This window comes from Furipterus horrens, unplaced genomic scaffold (assembly GCF_987537825.1).
Source record: "Furipterus horrens unplaced genomic scaffold, mFurHor1.1.pri manual_scaffold_6, whole genome shotgun sequence".
Classification (NCBI taxonomy): domain Eukaryota; kingdom Metazoa; phylum Chordata; class Mammalia; order Chiroptera; family Furipteridae; genus Furipterus; species Furipterus horrens.
Window position 1 is genome coordinate 105,610,839 of NW_028327176.1, and position 17,969 is coordinate 105,628,807.

General features: G+C 39.2%; 1 protein-coding gene across 4 annotated transcripts in view; it reads right to left on the minus strand.

Annotated features, from left to right (window-relative positions):
- Positions 1–475: 475 nt before the first annotated feature.
- GCLC (glutamate-cysteine ligase catalytic subunit) overlaps positions 476–17,969 on the minus strand; it is a 45,876-nt gene continuing 28,382 nt past the window's right edge. The window contains exons 4-16 of one of the 4 annotated variants that reach the window (XM_090282597.1): positions 16,182–16,295; positions 14,774–14,832; positions 14,547–14,680; positions 10,357–10,431; positions 9,793–9,909; positions 8,324–8,462; positions 7,751–7,863; positions 7,179–7,271; positions 6,791–6,895; positions 2,749–2,830; positions 2,567–2,670; positions 2,372–2,492; positions 476–1,373 (exon numbers count right to left, since the gene is read on the minus strand). In XM_090282597.1, coding sequence (XP_090138723.1) covers positions 1,162–1,373; positions 2,372–2,492; positions 2,567–2,670; positions 2,749–2,830; positions 6,791–6,895; positions 7,179–7,271; positions 7,751–7,863; positions 8,324–8,462; positions 9,793–9,909; positions 10,357–10,431; positions 14,547–14,680; positions 14,774–14,832; positions 16,182–16,295 — 1,468 coding nt within the window. In that variant the 3' untranslated portion in view covers positions 476–1,161. Of the gene's footprint in view, positions 1,374–2,371; positions 2,493–2,566; positions 2,674–2,748; positions 2,831–6,790; positions 6,896–7,178; positions 7,272–7,750; positions 7,864–8,323; positions 8,463–9,792; positions 9,910–10,356; positions 10,432–14,546; positions 14,681–14,773; positions 14,833–16,181; positions 16,296–17,969 lie in introns of all 4 variants that reach the window. The other 3 variants (XM_090282596.1, XM_090282598.1, XM_090282599.1) reach the window with 3 other exon arrangements.

Sequence of the window (17,969 nt, forward strand, 5' to 3'; positions counted from 1 at the left end):
AAGCAACTTTATCGTAATCTCTTAAAATTAGCATTACAGTTTAAATATGATGCTTTTTAAGATTTGCATAATCTATTAGTTATTTCTGAAGCAGGTAAGACATAACTAATTGGAAAAGAAAAAACTTCAACAAAATGTTCTAACAACAATTGTGTGAAATGAATTATTTACAATTAAACATCTAGGGCCTTGATTCACAAAACTTAGTGCATATCATGATTTATGAGTTTCATAGAGAAGGTAATGAGCAGCATGTAGAATATCTGCCAGGGAAATAAAGTCTAGATTGTCTGTCAGTATGCTTACTGGAAAATAAAAAAAAAACAACAAAACAAACACCAGCAACTGCACTTGATTTGCAAATTTAAATATAAAGCAGCAGCCAAAATAAACATGGGCCACAACAGAAGAATTAGTGCCATTTTTGACAACACTGTATATTGTGGAAAGGAGGAACCCCCCCCAACAAAAACCACCCCCAACAATCACTACATGTAAATTCAGGGTAATAGTCTCTTGCCTTCCTACAGAGTTCTCTTTAAACATAATGCCTGAATCAAATTTAAACAAATAAAGAAGGAAAGTATTGTAGGAGCAGAGTAGGCAAGTGGTTAGCTAGTCCAATTACAGAAGAAACAAATAAGGTGCCAGAAATCCAGGGTTACCCTTGAAGTTCTTCAATGGATTCAAAGTGATTTTATGTACAAAGCAAAGGCAGTGACTCAAAATTAAGACAAACTGTTTTTAAAGTGAAGTAATAAATTTCAGTGAATCAGGCCCAAGTAAAATCTTAAAAAAAAATTTACAGTAAACATTCTGAACTCTGGAATGCAGGTATAGTACAATTACTAGTACATAACATTTACAAAACTGCTTAGACATTTGCTCCAGAGTAAGAATTGAAAAATGTACAAGCCAGTTCATGATGACTTTAGATATGTTATTAAAATACCTTGTTAATCATAAAAATACTTTACTATGTACATGTTCATCGTATAAACTCTAGATTTACCTTCTGAAGGAAGCCTCTAAATCCAACTGTGGCCAGCTGGCCCAGGAAACAGTACAGTCCTATTATCTGGTTTTCACACCACACACTGGCTGAGGACTGCAGGCAGTTCTTCAATAAAACAGCAGTGCATTTTCCTTTCTGCAGAACGTCTAGTTGGAAGAGTCAGTTTTACTTCCGCTATATTTCACTTTCCTAAATGCTGGTCCAAGTAACTCTGGGCATTCACATAATTCATTTGCGATTTGGTTACACTTTAAAATAAGGCTATAGTTCATTTTATCAGTTATTACACTGTCTTGCTTGTAGTCAGGATGGTGTGCAATAAACTCCCTCATCCATCTGGCAACTGTCATGAGTTCTCCTGAAAAAAAAGTTTTTTAAAGACACTTCAAGTTCAGAGTAGTGCTTTTTAAAAATAAGCTGACATTTATTTAGTAGCCAGGATAAACACAATCCTGAAGAAAAGTCGGTTTGACCTTTCGGTGTAGCCAGGTGGCAGGGGCTGGAAGAATTTTAGGTTGCAGGCAGGCAACTAGAACACATACATCCCATTGCTACCTGCTCGATGCTACCCAATGACTGACACTACCTGCTTGCAAGAAATGCAAGCCAACTTGTGTGCTAGGACACGTGTCCTCCCGTGTGGCCAGAGGGCTAAGATCACATATGCTGGCTGGGATCATGAGATATCGCAGGTCTGGAGTTTGCCAGAGTGATCTGTGGTCAAAGAAGTGGAGCGAATAAATAGTAAGGAGAGTGAATGAAGAGAGAAATTGGCAGGTATGCCACTTGGGGTGTAGGCCCTTTGTGACTCCAGAAAGTTTCTAGAAGGCTCCAGTGAAATCCAGATGCCATACCATCATCACTGTTGCTCCTGTTCACAGCTCCTCGAGGCCCGGTTAGTGTGAGCTCCTCAGAGATAACAAAGAAGGGGTTTGTTGGGGGTGCTCAGTGACGCAAGCAAGCTGAAGACCCAGACACCCTAGCTGTGCTGCTTATTTAACCTACAGAGCTACTTAGCCCTTTAAAGAGCCCCTGATGGTACACAGTGAACACAGCAGGACTTTAATGACAAAGAGGCAATCTAGATACTGTACTGTATCATCTACAATGCCATCAACTTAAAGATGCACCATTGTTTTATGCACCATTGTTTTATGAAAAACACTGCTAAATAAACTGTGACCATCAAAGATTATAAAGTGAATCCGATTGCAGAGATGTCAAAATGTGAAAAGGTTTGCATTGGTAAACACATCCTTTAAAAGACTTGAAGAAACAGTATTGTAAGACTGTGATGTTCTCCCTACATTATGAAATATTTTCTTTTTAAAGAAGAGAAAGCAAAGGATACCATACCAGATGCTCTCTTCTTAATCAGCTTTAGGTAGTTCAGAATACTACATCTGGTGTCCACATCCACTTCCATGTTTTCAAGGTAGGAGTTCAGAATCGGGATCAGCCCAGGAAACACGCCTTCCTACAAGAAGCAGGACGTGCCATCAGCTCCTTGCCCATTGGTGTCACCGGGAAGTGCGCTCGCAGGACGCCTACCTTCCCGTTGATGATGGTGTCGATGCTCATCAGGGCGTACTCCTCCGCGGCCGGCTCCGTGCTGTTCTGGGCCTTGCCACAGCCGTCCACCACAGCGTTGCCCCCTGCTGGAGAGAGGGCAGAGGTGCTTCAGTGGCTGCTGTAACCTAAAGTGACCCGAGAAATCCCAGAGAATGTAATACCTTTGCAAATATCTTTCCTGAAATAGAACATCCCCTGCAGAACAGCATCTCGTTTCTGTGCTACCTTCATGTTTTCATCAACCTGAGGGAGAAAAATAATCATGGTTAAGTCAAAACATCCTTGACCAAACAGAATTGGTACCTTCCTGGCTTCTACAATCAGGACTCACCTCCCTAAAGAATTCTATTGTCCGGCCAGTGCCTTCTGGTGGGAACTAAAGACTTTTTACTTTTCTGGGCAGCTTGTGTCACTCAACCTCAAAATGGTTTGTGCTTTTCAGTAACAATGGGAAATTGTAAAAGAAGCTTACCTTAAAACACACACAAAAACTTTACAATCAGGTAGGCTGCCTGCATTTCAAAGCACCTTTGTGACTGAACCTTGCAAGAAATCTGTCCTGAGGACAGGTGGTTGGTTCCTTTTCTACAACACAGAGATCCCCGGTAAGGAAAGGCAGAGAACCCAGTCCTCCAGACTTCCAGTTCAAGGCTCTGCCCTCCCTACCCCTGCAGGTTTGCTGCCTCACTCTGTTATCAGATCTGGAACAAGGTTAGCCCTCCAGGGGCAGAGGGTCACCAATGCTGTTTGCCCACCTGGTGGCACTGGCCACGTCAACTACTTCACGAGACCAAAAACTCTTCACTTGTGAATTCTCCATTTCTCCAAAGACCTTTTAAGGCTCATAAAGAAGAGCTTTTAAAACTTTAGTAGTCCCTTATTTCCTATAATGTAATCTTAACGGAATTTCAATATATAAAAAAGACACAAGTTAGAGGGTCACATTGAACTAGCAGGAGCAGTACAAAGTCTTTGATTACTAAGCCTCTTTACCACACTCATTAACTCCTATTGTTGTTTGCCTTTTTTTTTTTAAATCCTCACCCAAGGACATATGCCTCCCATATGCACCCTGACTGGGGGTTGAACCTACAACCTAGGCGTGTGCCCAGAACAGGAATCAAACTTGCAGCCTTTTGGTGTATAGGACAATGCTCCAACTGAGCCTCCAGGCCAGGGCTGTTATCGTGTGTGTGAATAATCTAGATACTTCTAGGTAAATATTCAAATAATATTCTAAAATTCCACCATGGTTATGAATGTTTTAATTTCAATAATTTTTTTCTTCTGACAAATGTTCTTAAGATCACTGTTTTTATTTTAATTTCTGCTTTTATGAATTCATTTTTTAAAGTATATTTTACTATTGCTCTTTAGGATCCTCAATTTGACCACTTAGGTTTATTTTCCATCTTTCTTTTAAAGCATATAATAGTGTCATTTCTCCCTCAGAGATTAGCTTTACCAGCACCTCCCTGCCATTCGCTTTCCTATACAATCTGTAATTCTAGTCTTGACTTAATCCGAAACCTATTCGGAAAAACATTAAAATTTTTCAGCAGTTAAATTTCTCAACATCTTTTTGTTGAATTTGGGTGGGACTGTACCCTGAATGGTATCTACTTTTGAGAAGTAAAGATTTTCCTTGGTTAATTTTTGTCAGTTTTCCTCAGGGCACCTGACAAAAAGATGTAGCATGGTATGAGGTTTGTGATGGCAGCTGTGTAGCTTACTAACCAGGCCGTTTCATTCCCTGCACCTCTCTCCTTCTCACGTGACCCGTCAGTTACCGAGTAACACTCAAGTCCTCTGCTCAGTGGCATGCCTCCTCGACTCCCACATGGCTTACAGCCCACTGACCCCATACACGGGTGAACTGAGGCACTGCCAGGATAAGCAACCAAAGCCATATCTTACCACACTGCGGCACTTTCAAATGCCTCTTATGCTTCTAAGAAATGTTTACATTTTAGTGTAAAAAGAATCACAAGTCGAACATTATCTTAGAAAAGCATAGAAAATTGCTTTATCTCATTTAATACTTTTGATCTCACATTTTATTTTCTGTTATTAATTTGTCATTCTGGCTATCTTTTTAAAAGGTCACCATGTAGCTCCCTATTTTCCACATTTGTCCTTATTTTAGGTCTATCATATGCAAACAACATATGCCATTACATAGCTCTTTAATATCATCTGTTTTAGCTTTTTAATAGAGTTTATTCAGATTTGTCATCTTTTTTTCTTTTTTAAACCATTTTATGTTCTCTGGGCTAGGCTGTCTTACTACACCCCTGACCCTACACCCCCATTATGGACTGGGAAGTTTCTTTGTTCTTTCCGATCCCCTTTTAGCTAGCATGTTAAAAGTAGAAAATCCTACTGCTATACTATTAGTAGTTTCTTATACTTTCAAACAAATAGTTTTAAAATTCTCTCTAAATGCCAAGCATTAGAGTATCTATCATCCTCCTTCACTAGTTAAGACTTCTGGCATACTTTTAGCCCTAATAATCTATTAAGTTTTCTTAGAATTACCTGGAATTTAAAGAACAGTTTGGGAAGAGAATTTGATGGTTGAAATTCTTAATCCCTCAGGATTCTGAAGATTTTTCTCAATCTCTTTTAGTATTTAATGTTTTAGACAAGAAGTGGTATCAACTGATTTTTTTATTTCCCCTCTTGGCCGCTACCCCAATTTTCTCTCCTATCCAGACAGCTGATTTTTTTCTGAGATTCAGAATGTCTAGATTTGGATTATTATTTAAATACTTGTCTCAAGCTTAAAGGACTCATACAAGGAAATACTGTCAGTTCTTTGACTATTTTATCTCTCATTTCTTTTATACAGATCATTCTTCTAAATTATTACACGAACATGGAACTTTCTAGAGTAATTCTCCATGTTTGTTTTTCCATAACTTCCATTTCTTTGCCATCTGCTGGGATGAATCTCAATTTGGTTTCCTAAATCACTGAGTTTGATCTTCAATAATATCTGTTTCACTGAGTTTTAAACATGTAGCCACCATGTTCTTTGGTTCTAACAACTATTCTCCAAATGCTCTTTGGTCCATAGTGCTTGCTTTATGGATGTGACACTTATCTAAAATTTCTTCTAGGTCACTAGTCAGAATTTCTTTAAGAGTTCTTTCCAATTTCTGAAATTAACTGTGTTTCACTGAGGATAATATCCTCTACAGGCCCACCTGGGCCCTTCTCTTTAAGGCTATTCAAAGTTCTTAATGTTCTATTGACTTCCAGATATCTATTCATATTTGTAAACAAAGGTTTACACTGGTAGCTTACACAGACTGTGCCTTAGATGGGTTTCTGTCCCCAACAGGTACAACCACATGAGCAATGTGGGCCCACAGAATTCTGTGAGACACCTTTGGCCTGGATGTGAAGAGTGAACAGGAAGAAGCTGACAGCCATACTTCCTTCAGGTGTGTGGAGGGGCAGGTACAGGCCGGAGTACCCTCAAGGGGAGATGGGGGCGGGCGGTGGAGGGGTGGAAGGAGGCGGAGGGGTGGAGGGAGCAGAGGCAGGCCTGGCAGTGCTCTCCCTCATCCACACCCGCTGTGACAGGACTCCTGTACTTCTCCTTCCTCAGCTCGGCAGGGAAACCTCAGCAAGCCTGTCCCTCTGCCAGCAGCCTCCCTAGCCACTCTGCGCCAAGAAACCTACTGCCCAGAAACCAAAGGCCACGCTGCCTGTTCCAAGGCTCTGCCAGGAAACTGTTTCTAGACGTTTCCTTTTTTTTAAAAAAGTAGACCAGGGCTGATTAACTCTGATTTGTTTTTCTGATATCTAGGACCATCTACATCCTCCAGAAATATCTCCAGTTCGATTCCACTGAGGTGATTACTCTCTGCATACTTTCCCTCCTATCCTAATTTTAATACTGTAACCAAGATGAGATTTGGGGGAGAATGAAATCAATTTGTGGGACTCACTCTAACCATCACCTTCCAAATGGGTTGAGAAAGGAACTACAATAGTTTTTAACCCCCTAGCAGTCTCCACCAATGTATTTAGTACCAAAATCTACAGCATAAAATTAGGTTTATAAGAAAAAAAATAGGAGTGAACAATTGAACTATTCTAAATGAGGTCAGATTTAAAATAAATATATAAATAAACAACAGAATATAATCTACACATATCTAGACCCATCACTATACTAAGATACATTCTTACCTTTGACAGTGGAATGAGAAAATCCAATTTGTATGAAAGGATCACTCTAGTAAGCAGCACCACAAACACCACATATGCTGAGTTCTCGAAGTCTGTTAACTGAACCTAGACAAGCAGGAGCCCAGAGGAGTTACAGACCAACCACACAAGCATGCTATTCCCCAACAAAGCCCTCCCTGGATCACGTCATTCCCTAATTCCCCATCTGCCCACAATCTAGTCTCAGAAATCAATCCTCCTTAGCTTTTGGACTTGCTTACAGCATGCACATACTTGATTTGTATGGCCTTCCAATTAATTTAAGAGCCTCTGTTTAGAGCATCAGAAAGATGATGGGCAGTCAGAAGACAGGTACACATGAGTTAGTTTCTGCTGTTGCGTGTCTTACCTCCATGGGTCGGAATTCTACTCTCCATCCGATATCTGAGTTTGGAGGAGGAGGCTTAAATCTCATTGTCTGCCAATTTGTGGACTGAATATTCTATAATAAAAAGGCAGAGAATAAAATCACCTTTCCATAACTCCAAAAAAAAAATTAAGATGATGTGATATTTAATGAGGTCCATACCTAATACTCTTCAATTTACAATTATAAAAAGGTACAATTTAAGATTTTCTTGGAGTGTGACCTGCTAGGAAAACAAACAGCAAGTGTTTTAACAAAAGTTGGTGATATGTCAGCAGCACTGAAATAACTGATCAAGTTATTTTTATGCAGCATGCTTGAATTTTTCACCGTTATGCAATGAAAACATTAAATAAGAAATTTAGAATTGAAGCTAGAACCTGTAAGAATCATAATAAAAGCACTTTAAACTGATGTAAAATTGTTCTTAGTTCTTTACTGCAATGGGTAGTGTAAGTCATATGAGATTTCTACTGTCGCTAATTTCTCACAGGCACAGAAAACTGCCTCCATCTTGGTTAGTGAAATCAAAATGCATTTTAAACAGGAAATACCTCAAAATGGTCAGACTCATTGGCATCATCCAGGTGTATTTTCTCTTCGAACAGAGTCAGGGGGTCTCTAATAAAGAGATGGGCAACGTGCTGGGCCAGGAGATGATCAATGCCTGCGAAGAGAAGTCACACTGGACTCACTTCAAAGCTCAAGACTCTGCTGTTCCCTAAGTCCCATAAGAAGACAGGACAGCTCAGGAAGTTTGAAGAGAGGGTGTCTAGAAGCTTAGGCAGTGGCTGCTGGTTTGTTCAGTATTCTCACGTGGCCCAGGGTTTTATCCTCCGGGCCTGGGGAAGCGCAAGAGTTTTACTCACCACTTAAACAATGCCTGCTGGGGCACTGATGTGGACCTAGACACAGACCTCCAAAGTAAGTTCCTTTTGCTAAAAAGTCAAGATTATCTCACAAGTATTTGGAACTTGAAACTTTAGGAATAAGCAGCCTCCTAAGAAAAGTTAAGAGACTTTACACTAAAAATAGATACTAGACCAAGAATCAACAAAAAGTTTAAAAAGCTTTGAAGAACTAAAGGCATATAATCAAATCTAGAAAAAAAAGGCATGGACGCTCACCTTCCTGCAACAGTTGTTTGTAGATTTCTTTATCTATTGTCAAGTCGATGTCATTATATTTCTCACCACACTCAGATAAATAACTGTCTATTGAATCATATCGGGATTTACTAATCCTGTAATTATTGTTCTTCAGTGGCTAAAATTTTAAAAATATGAATGAATGTTACATTAAATCATCTGGAAACTAATGCCACAAATAAGTATATTAAAATGTCATATTGTTTTTATATATACTAATTATACAGAAGTGTCTAACCTTAACATAAGACCCTGGAAAAAAAGTTAACAGTGAAAAGTATTATTAGGGAAAATTATATTTAAAAAGCCTGGAGATAAATTAAGTAACCATTTTTCTTGCTATGATTTAAATATACTTAACCTTCTTTACTTTAAAGCAGATCACCTTCATTCTTAAACTTGGAAAATAAGTGCCAAGGTTGACAGCAAAAAAAAAAAAAGTTTACTATGTGAAAAACAGGTCAAAATGATTTCTCCTTTATGGTTCTTTTATTGTGCCCTGATCAGTGTGCCTCAGTTGGTTGGGAATCACTGCACAAAGCAAAAAGTTACCAGTTCAATTCCCAGTCCAGTCCCTAGCACCTATTGAGAGGCAACTGATGGATGGTTCTCTATCAATTTGATGTTTCTCTCCTCTTTCTCCCTCCCTTACCCCTCTCTCTAAAAATAAATAAATAAAATCTTTAAAACAATACAAATTTTTTAAAAGTTCATTTTTTTTAGAAAGCATGTTCAATAATTTATGAACAATTACATAAAGGCCAGAGCAGCAGTAGCATGGCCCTGGTTGAGACAATCAGAATTACTTGTGAGGGCTCTTTTAAAAACATCTGTCAAGGTGCTAGTCCTGGAGATACTTATTAGGTCTAAGATGGGCCTATTTTTTAAAAGATCTCCAGAGGTGGTTCTGATGGACACTTTTGGCTGGAGAAATGCAAAGTCACAGTTCAACATGCAAACAAGAGCACTAACCGACCCTTATCAGGCAAAAAAATCTTAACCCTTTATATGGGGTTAAAAAAAAAAAAATCTTCCAGGACAGAGTACACTTTCCACAGCAGAAAGCATCAGAAACAAAGCACTCACGTAGCGTCAAAAAGCCTTTTGGTAAAAACAGCCATCAGCAATGACTTCCAAAACATTTAAAAGAAAACAACAAAAAAATTGCACTATTAACTTTAGAAGATAAAACAAATATAGATTTCAAATAATGAAAATTAATTTCCCACCCAAACCAAATCATGTTTCCCACATATTCACCCCAAAACAAACACTATAAAGCCAAAGACTACAAACAAAAACAGGGTTATAACCCATGAATTTTTTCCCATACATGACTAACTTGTATTTAAGACAAAAAGTTACGGGAAACTTCAAAATCACAAGTAGTTACAATAACTCCATTTTACCTCATGATAAAAAAGGCTATTAAGGAAAATCGTTCCCACCTCCAGTCCTCTCTCCTCCCGAGTTCTATCATCTACAGATGCAGAAATCACTCCCCAGCGACAATCAATGTCTGACACATAGCCTCGGTAAAAAGGAGACGCAGCACTCAAAGCCATCTAAAAACAAACAAAAGTCAGCACCTGCAGGTTCAAAGTGTCACTTACATGCTGAAAAAAGCTCCATGCAGTTATCTGTGGTCAAGAGACTAGTCATGCAACCCATACAGGCACTACTACATTATTCGTGCCTGTTTCTCACAGTGAAATACACCACAAGTGTATTTAAATCATCCTCTCTATAATGTGAAGACATGAAGGATGGGAGAGGGAAGATGGCTACACTCAAATTTGATACTCTTAACTCATAAATGTCTTACTAGCAACAGTCAATGTCTATAGCTTAAGATTCTTACTCTGTTGGCTCTTACTCTACCTATTATCTGTGTTAGTTCATTTCTGAATGAGATCTTAACTGGACTTAAACAGCACATTCAGCAAATTTTGCACATGCAGTCTTTATTTTATACAAAGAAGTATTTAAAATAAGATGTGATTTCTACTTACGACAATTGGGCAGATAGTGGCCAACTGATCATATAGGTATCTAGCCTCAGATATACTGCAAGCTTGGAAAGTTACCTGTTTAAGAATTGAAAGCGATTAACAACGAAGAATGATTAACATCCTCCCGCAAGGAGTGCAAGACTGAGAAGAAGGCTGAAGAAGGGAGGGGCCTGGTATGCAATGGTCATTCCACTGATGAAACATTTAATACAAGTGTTTTGTTTAAAAGCTGTCTTAGATGAATTTTGCTAGCAAACGGTAATCATGTTCACAATTATATAAATGACCACGTTCCTAAGTTAAATAAGATTGTAACAGGTGAAGAAAGAAAAACAAGACACTAGATAAATGAAGTTCAGTAAGGCATTTCCTCTTTTACAGGCTTATTTCTTTTAAGAGCTTCCCATTCACTTCAGTTGGCTGAGGGGTTATATAGATTTTGGTACAAAAGGGATTTGCAGAAGCTAAGGATGGGTTTCAAAGCTCATTGGTGGCAGTATGAGGAACAGCTTGGAAGGGACAGGACTGGAGGAAGGCAGAGCAGTTCAAACACTGCAATCTCTAAGAAACCGTGGAGCACACCAGACTGGAAGCAGCAGGCTCTCGTGAGCGGTGGGCACAGGCAGTGAGGGTGTGACTTAGGACTTGGCTTGGGTGTACCGAGGACAGACAGACGAAGAGGCACCACGACAGATGGGCTTACGAAGCCAAGGAACAAACAAAGAGGCCCTGTAAGTGGCTGGGTCCCAGAAGAAAAACCTGAGCTGGAGAAATATTTGGGCGTAGACTCAGATGGTGTCCTGAAGATAGCAGATCACCAGTCTGCAAGAAGGGTCAGTAGTACATTTAAGAGTTAGGCAGAGAAAAAGATGACAAAATGATTAGTACAAAACTCTATAAACAATTACCAAAAAGAAACAAAAAAAATGTCTGACCTTCTTGGGGATGGGAACCCTGGGAACAGTGAGTGGAGCAGGGGTTACAATTGTGGTTGTGTTAGCTGCACATTGCAAACAGTTCTAATTTCTTCTGTCATTTTTATTTAGTAATGACAGTCTGAATTTCGTGGTGGTGCCAAAAATGATTTAAGTGCTTAATATTTGAAGTAACAGCTGAGTGGATATGTTTATTGTTATAATCCCAACACATTAGTTCCAATAGTTTCAGTCAGGTCTCAACTATGCACTTTTTAAAAGCTGAAAACTTCTGTTGGAGAGTCACAAGTGTAGCTGCTGAATCACAATGGCATTTCATGTCAGTGTGGTAACCACAGAAAACAATCACTTAGACAAGTTGTTGTATAATAATGAACTAGCCATAACAAATTAATTCAATATGGAGAAGAGCTGTGCCATAGCGATCAACGAGTAAGATGATCCAAGGTTGAAACACAAGAGATTGAGAAGGATTGGAAAGAGGTGGGAACTCAGAAATCAGTTTGTGCATGGGTAAGGATTAAATGAGAAGTGAAATGAGGGAAGGTGTGTCAAGTACTGACACACTTATCTGCTGTGACCCAGCACTAAAAGCTCCAGCAGAGCAGAGATCTGTCTGCTTTGAGGTCTCGCTCAATACCAAGTGTGTAGAACAGTGTTTGACACCTACTTAGTGCTTAATAGATATTTATTAAATGAATACATTATCTTGAAGGAAAGAGAATGCTAAAAAGGAGAACATAGGGAAAAAGATAAGTTTTACTTTTATAAAATGGTGAGATACTTGAAAAACTGACCCTACAGGACAAATATTTACAAGTACCTAAATGTTCCCCAAGTGTTCTGACTGCTGAATTCTTTTGAATAGACATCTCTATTTAGGTCCTACTTCATTATTTTTGAGTATTTTAGTGTGGGGGTGTTACTTTGTTTTTAAAAAGATACTACAATAAACATTTTTTCTTTTCTGTTTTTTGACTGGCTTTTCTGAGCTGGCCTAATGCTTCCTAGACCATCCACATACAAATCCTATAAAAGTCAACTCTAGAAAAGTATGCTTAAGAAAATCAGTACCTGGAATTCAATAGTTGAGTTACAACAGTGAAACAACTTATTCTAAATCTATTTACTAATAGGCTTCCTTATTCTAGAGCTGATACAGTCATTACCAAACCAAATGTAACATCACTGTGGGAAGGAAAAAATGTTCTAATACCTTAAAAAGGTGGCTTCTGGTATCCTTTTAAAGTATAAAAAAAGAGAAGCAATGTCACTAGGAAACTGATGAGGGGGGAAAAAAAGGAAGTATGAAAAATAGGTGTTAGAAACCTAAATTATCTAAAGTAAAATTTATCTAGAACCCAGTTTGAAGCCATATGATTTTCTTGAGGGCAGAAGACCTCTTACAACATGCATGAACTTACTGACATGAACTCGTTAAATGATTCCTGTGAAGCTCCCCAAGAGTCTAGAATCTGAATGTGGTTAAAATGAGTTTTTGTTTATAAAATAAATTTTCCATTAATTTGAATTTACTTTAAAACTATTACTTCTGCTTTATGTAATAAGCAGTTTCTAGTGCTCCACTTAACAGAGTCAAAGCAGGATTTCTGTGTTGGTTTGTGGAAGTTGTCTCATTTGCCACACACTTCACATTTTCTGTACCAACTTTTTTAAATATTGAAACTGGGGTGATGGATGAGCCATTGAGAAAAAAACTTAATCTTAAACCTATGTCAAAGCTTAAAGTGGATGGAAAACTAGCAATAAAAATGTTAACTCCATATCCCGAGAACACACTTCTTTATATAAACACAGCATTTCAAAGGAAAGAAGAGCCCTTTGGAACAGAAAAACTGTGATGTCCCTGGCAAAATACCCTGGTTTAATATTAAACCAAGAAAAGGCAAGCGGTACTCCCATAGCACCGATACAATTTTAAAGTTGGTTCTAGAGCTTAATGGTTCTCTTTGGAAATATCTGTAATTAAGATAGGAAAGCAGATATTCAGTTAACGGTCAAAAGGGCTCTTTTTTAAATGAAGTATGAACATTTGTAAGGAAACTTTCTGGCCTATGTTTCTTTGTAAGTCACATATTTTATACTACCTATGTAAATCAGGAAAACATTTTATCCTTGGCCATGGTTACCAAAGCACATGTAGCATGGAAAACTCTGACGCTGGTGTTCCATTTTGATTACACACAGCTGTAAAAATAAACACTTTAGAGATATGTGCAAGAAGGTGTGTTTCTACGCTGTGGCTGTTTGAGGTCATGGGGATGTGCTGGGTTTCTTGGCCTCTGTTGAGAGCACTCAGGCAGGAGGACCAGGGGTCTGTGTGTGGGGGCCAGGCTTTGCACTGCACCTAGGACACCCTTTCTAATCAGCCAAAATAATTAGAACTAGATAAAATCTCCTTGGAAAATAATACGAGGCCTATCTTTATTTGATTTTTCAACTTGAAAATTTATATTTTTAAATCCAACTCCTGTTCTAAGAGGATTTTAAACAAATTAAAGGTTAAAACAAATACTTCTGTTAATAGAAACAATGCAACAAATATTAGCTTGGAGCTGAACCTAGAGGGGGCCTTATATAAACCCTTCTTTCAACTGCTGAGAAAACTCAGGCCAAAAGAAGTGAAAGTTGTTACCCAAATACCCACACAGACAAACCCTGAGCAGAGTCACTGCCTGGGCACCATAATCTGATTAGATTCAGAAAGGCTGTCCCACCTCCTGTGTACCTGAGCCAGGGCCAAAGCAAACTTGGGCTGCTAAGTATTTCTTCTTTGTCTACTGCTAGATGGCCTTGCATCAATGTAAAAATTTATAGTCCAAACAGTCCTTCCCTTGGATTACAAAATAACTGGAATGTACCCATCAGAATTTGTTTCCAGAAATAAAGATTCAAGCAATGTTTACAACCACAAAGCTACAATGTCACTAGATGGCAGCAAAAATTAGGCATACAGAAAGGACAGAGACAATGATCTGGGAGTATTTCACATGGTAAGTTAATTAACAAGTACCTATCTTTGGAGTGAATGGTAGATTCTGTTAATTCTCTGTCAAGAGATAGCTTTCAGTAAATTTACTAATATAACTTCACTGGTTTTCAGAAAGGCTTACTAGCTACCATTTCAATGTGATTAAATGTAATTTTAAAAAGGAAACATAAATACATAAAGAAGTTATGAACCGAAATGAGCGAGGGCACACACTCTGCCTCTCTGTATATTTGAAACAATACCTGAAGACAGCAATTGCCCATCCCAAATCCCATGGCATCCATGTAGATATGATCCGGCTTTGAAGCCTTTGCTGCCTCATCATCCTCAGGAAATGTTTCTATAAATGGAGATGGTGTGTTCTTATCCTTAAATACTGTATTTAAAAAGAAAAGGAAATGGGTGAGACCCAAGGATTCAACCCAATCCAACAGGGATCTCTCCCACCGCCACCTCTCAGTGAACCTACTTGGTACATTGATGACAACCTTTTCTCCTCTCCTATGTCGGATATTTCTTGTCAGGGTGCTGAAATAGACAACCAAATGTCATAAATCGTCCTAGACCAAAGACCCTTTATGTAAAAGAAGAATTAGATCATATACAAGTAAATAAATGAAATCCTATACCTTCAAACTACGTCTGAGGCCACTCTACAGGTAATTTATAGGGATCAAGATACTCTAAGGGATCTCTGAACGAAGGCTTTACCTTAATGCCACTTCCTTGGGTGCTTACTCAAGAATGCCACTCTCTTGCCTGCTTGCTTGATCAATCCCTACTTCCCCAGCTCCTTGTAAGTCACCAGACCAAGTATTTCGAGCCTGCCATGGTTAGGTCTCACCTTGCATTTCTAACACTTCCTATGTGAACCAAGACTTGAACCAAACTTTAGTACTTGCTCCCCCCCCCCCAACACCTCATTACTCCAGCCCCAACCTGTGGCTTTAATACTTATCCCCTAGACCTGCGATGTTTAATCCAGAAGCTGCCAGGCAAGTGTGGCTACTGAGGACTTGAAATGTGGCTAGTCCTAATCAAAATATGCTGTGAGGTTAAAACACACCATATTTTGACAATTTAGCACAGAAATATCTCATTAATATTTTAAAAGAGATTACAAATTGAAATTATATTTTAGATATATAAATAAAACATTATCTGTTTTCCCATTAGCACACTCTAACATCTGAAGTTGGAAACTATGTCTACAAAACTTTGTCTCCCCCCAAAGACTGCATATAGCAAGTGTGCAGGCCTCTTTAAAAATGAATACTGAGGAGTCCCAACATCCCTAACTCTAGGTCAGGCTCCTAGGTTCAGGATGATGGGTGAGACTCAAGGTATAAAACCAAGATCAGACTGGTGTGGGCCCTGAAGCAACTTAAAACGCAAGATTAAACTATAACTAATTGATTAAGAAGATGATAGAACAGAAGGTAGAGGCATATGTATGTATTTTCCCTTATTATCAAAGCAGAGTGGGATGAGTAGATCACATATACTGGGGGTAACTTACAGAGGGAGAAAAAGGGTAGAAATAACTAAGGGAAAGCTTCCCAAAATAGGTGTTTATAGAACTAGGACTGAAAAGAATCTGCTCACAAAATGACAGTGGCTTAGTTAATGACTAAGACGAGCTGGAAATGGGCAAGTCAAGCCTGGCACCAGAGCAACACAGCAACAATCAAGCACCCTTAGCGGTACTGAGCAAGTAACGGGGTGGTGTGTGCATGTGCATGCATCTTCTCTGGTTGATTACAAAAGGAGCCAGAATTCAGCAAATGCTCAGTAAGGATTCCTGGGCAGGAATATGGTCCTCTCAGAAGGCAAGGATCTGAGTGAGGGCACTTGTGTTTAAACAAAGCTGTACTTACCTGAAGCGGGGGTGCTTGTTTATTGCTTCATCAGGAAAGAAGAGGGACTTGGAAGCTCCACCTTCGACTGGGTTGGGTTTGCACTCCGGCAGCGTGAACCCAGGACAGCCTAATCTACAACAAATTTAAGAACTAAATAGATAGGAATTTTTTTTTAAAGGTTAATTACACCTAGCCATCATTACACCTGTTAAAATACCTTGTGTGTATTATACCTCTTTTCAGAAAAGGTCAAGCACACAAATGTTTTGTAAAAACTGTGCCCCATTCCAAACACCCCTCTGCACTTTATCTTATTCACCAAGATTTCCTTTTGCAATTCCAGCCCTTTACTGACCATATCAGAGAACTTCCCTTTACTTATTGTCTACAGAACATCCTACCTATCTCTTGAATCAATAGCAACACCCACAGCACAGAGGTCCCTTCCCTGGGTCATGTCAATTGTCAGGAGTTACAGGTTCCCCCTACACAGCTTCTGAGGCTTCCTCTTTTACTAGCTCTGAACTCACAGCTTATCTTTTGACCCCTGCACACTCCCACTGCCCTCAACCTCCTGATAAGTTTTGTCTGAATCTGATAGGGGTCTCCTGTTTTTTGTCTCTGCAGGTCACCTCATGAATCCCTGAAGATTAAGTACTCACTACAGATGTCCTCATCCACTTTGCAGCCTGAAACCCAACCCTATTATCTACCTGACCTAAAGAGGAGTTTTAATTCCAGCACAGAAAAAGGAAACGCTGCAACACCACCAGTTCTTCAGTGTTAAGAAGTTTAAGGTCATTGTTAAGTGTGCTGTGAGGGAGGACAAAGACCAACAAGTTAGTGAAAGGAAAACAAGGGAGGCTCTGGCCAGGGCTTTAGATCAGTGAAAAGAAACTTGTTTGAGAGCCAAGACTAGCCTATGCCTCATTTTCAACCCCTACCTTTTAGAAAATGAAGTGCCCCCTTGGGTGACCACTTCCGCCTGTGAACAAACTGAATTTGCTGATCTTATCTAGAAACTAGTTCCCAGGGTTGCAAGGAACTTCTGCAGCTCTGTGCATTATTTACTATGAGCCTGCGACCTTGAGGAAAGTCCTTTAGGGGAGTGGCAAATTTACACCAGGGGCTTATTCTTAGCCAGCCAGCATTTGTTGATCTGGCAAGTCAGCACTCAGATCGCTGCTTTCTCCTAGACCAGTACTGGCCAGCGGAGCTTCCTGCAGCAACGGCGGCTCTGCAGGCCTGTGCAGTCCAGCTCCAGCATGGCCGTCACTGGCTGCAAGTGGCTACTGAGCACTGACCGGTGAATGAGCAACTGGAGTCTTCATTTTTTTGTACTTTTGATTAAATTTAAATTGTCATATGACCATTGTTTTAGACTGTAATTCCACACTATAGTTTTGCCTCTTTACAGAGAGAAAAATCACATTGTTTACACTTAAGAAACCAAGTACTATTTTTACTCCTGATCCCAAAATAAAACTTTCCTTATCATTTACTATGGATGACAGGTGAGGATTCTACAACTAAATACTAGTTCTGTTGAATTTTCAATTCCAAAAATACCCTCCCGTCATAAAACATATGGCTAGGCTTTTTTTTTATTTTAAATTTAAGATTTTTAGAATAAAGCATACCTTCTTTGTCTAAACTATCCCTTGTGATAATTTAAGAAAAAGAGGCTAAATCTTTAAAAAAAAATGGGGGTGGTGGTGGCAACTATTTCATAGGGAGCCATTCTCACAAGGTAAATGGCCCATTAGGTTTAATCAGCAATTTCCCTTTGTGGCCCACTGCCACAAT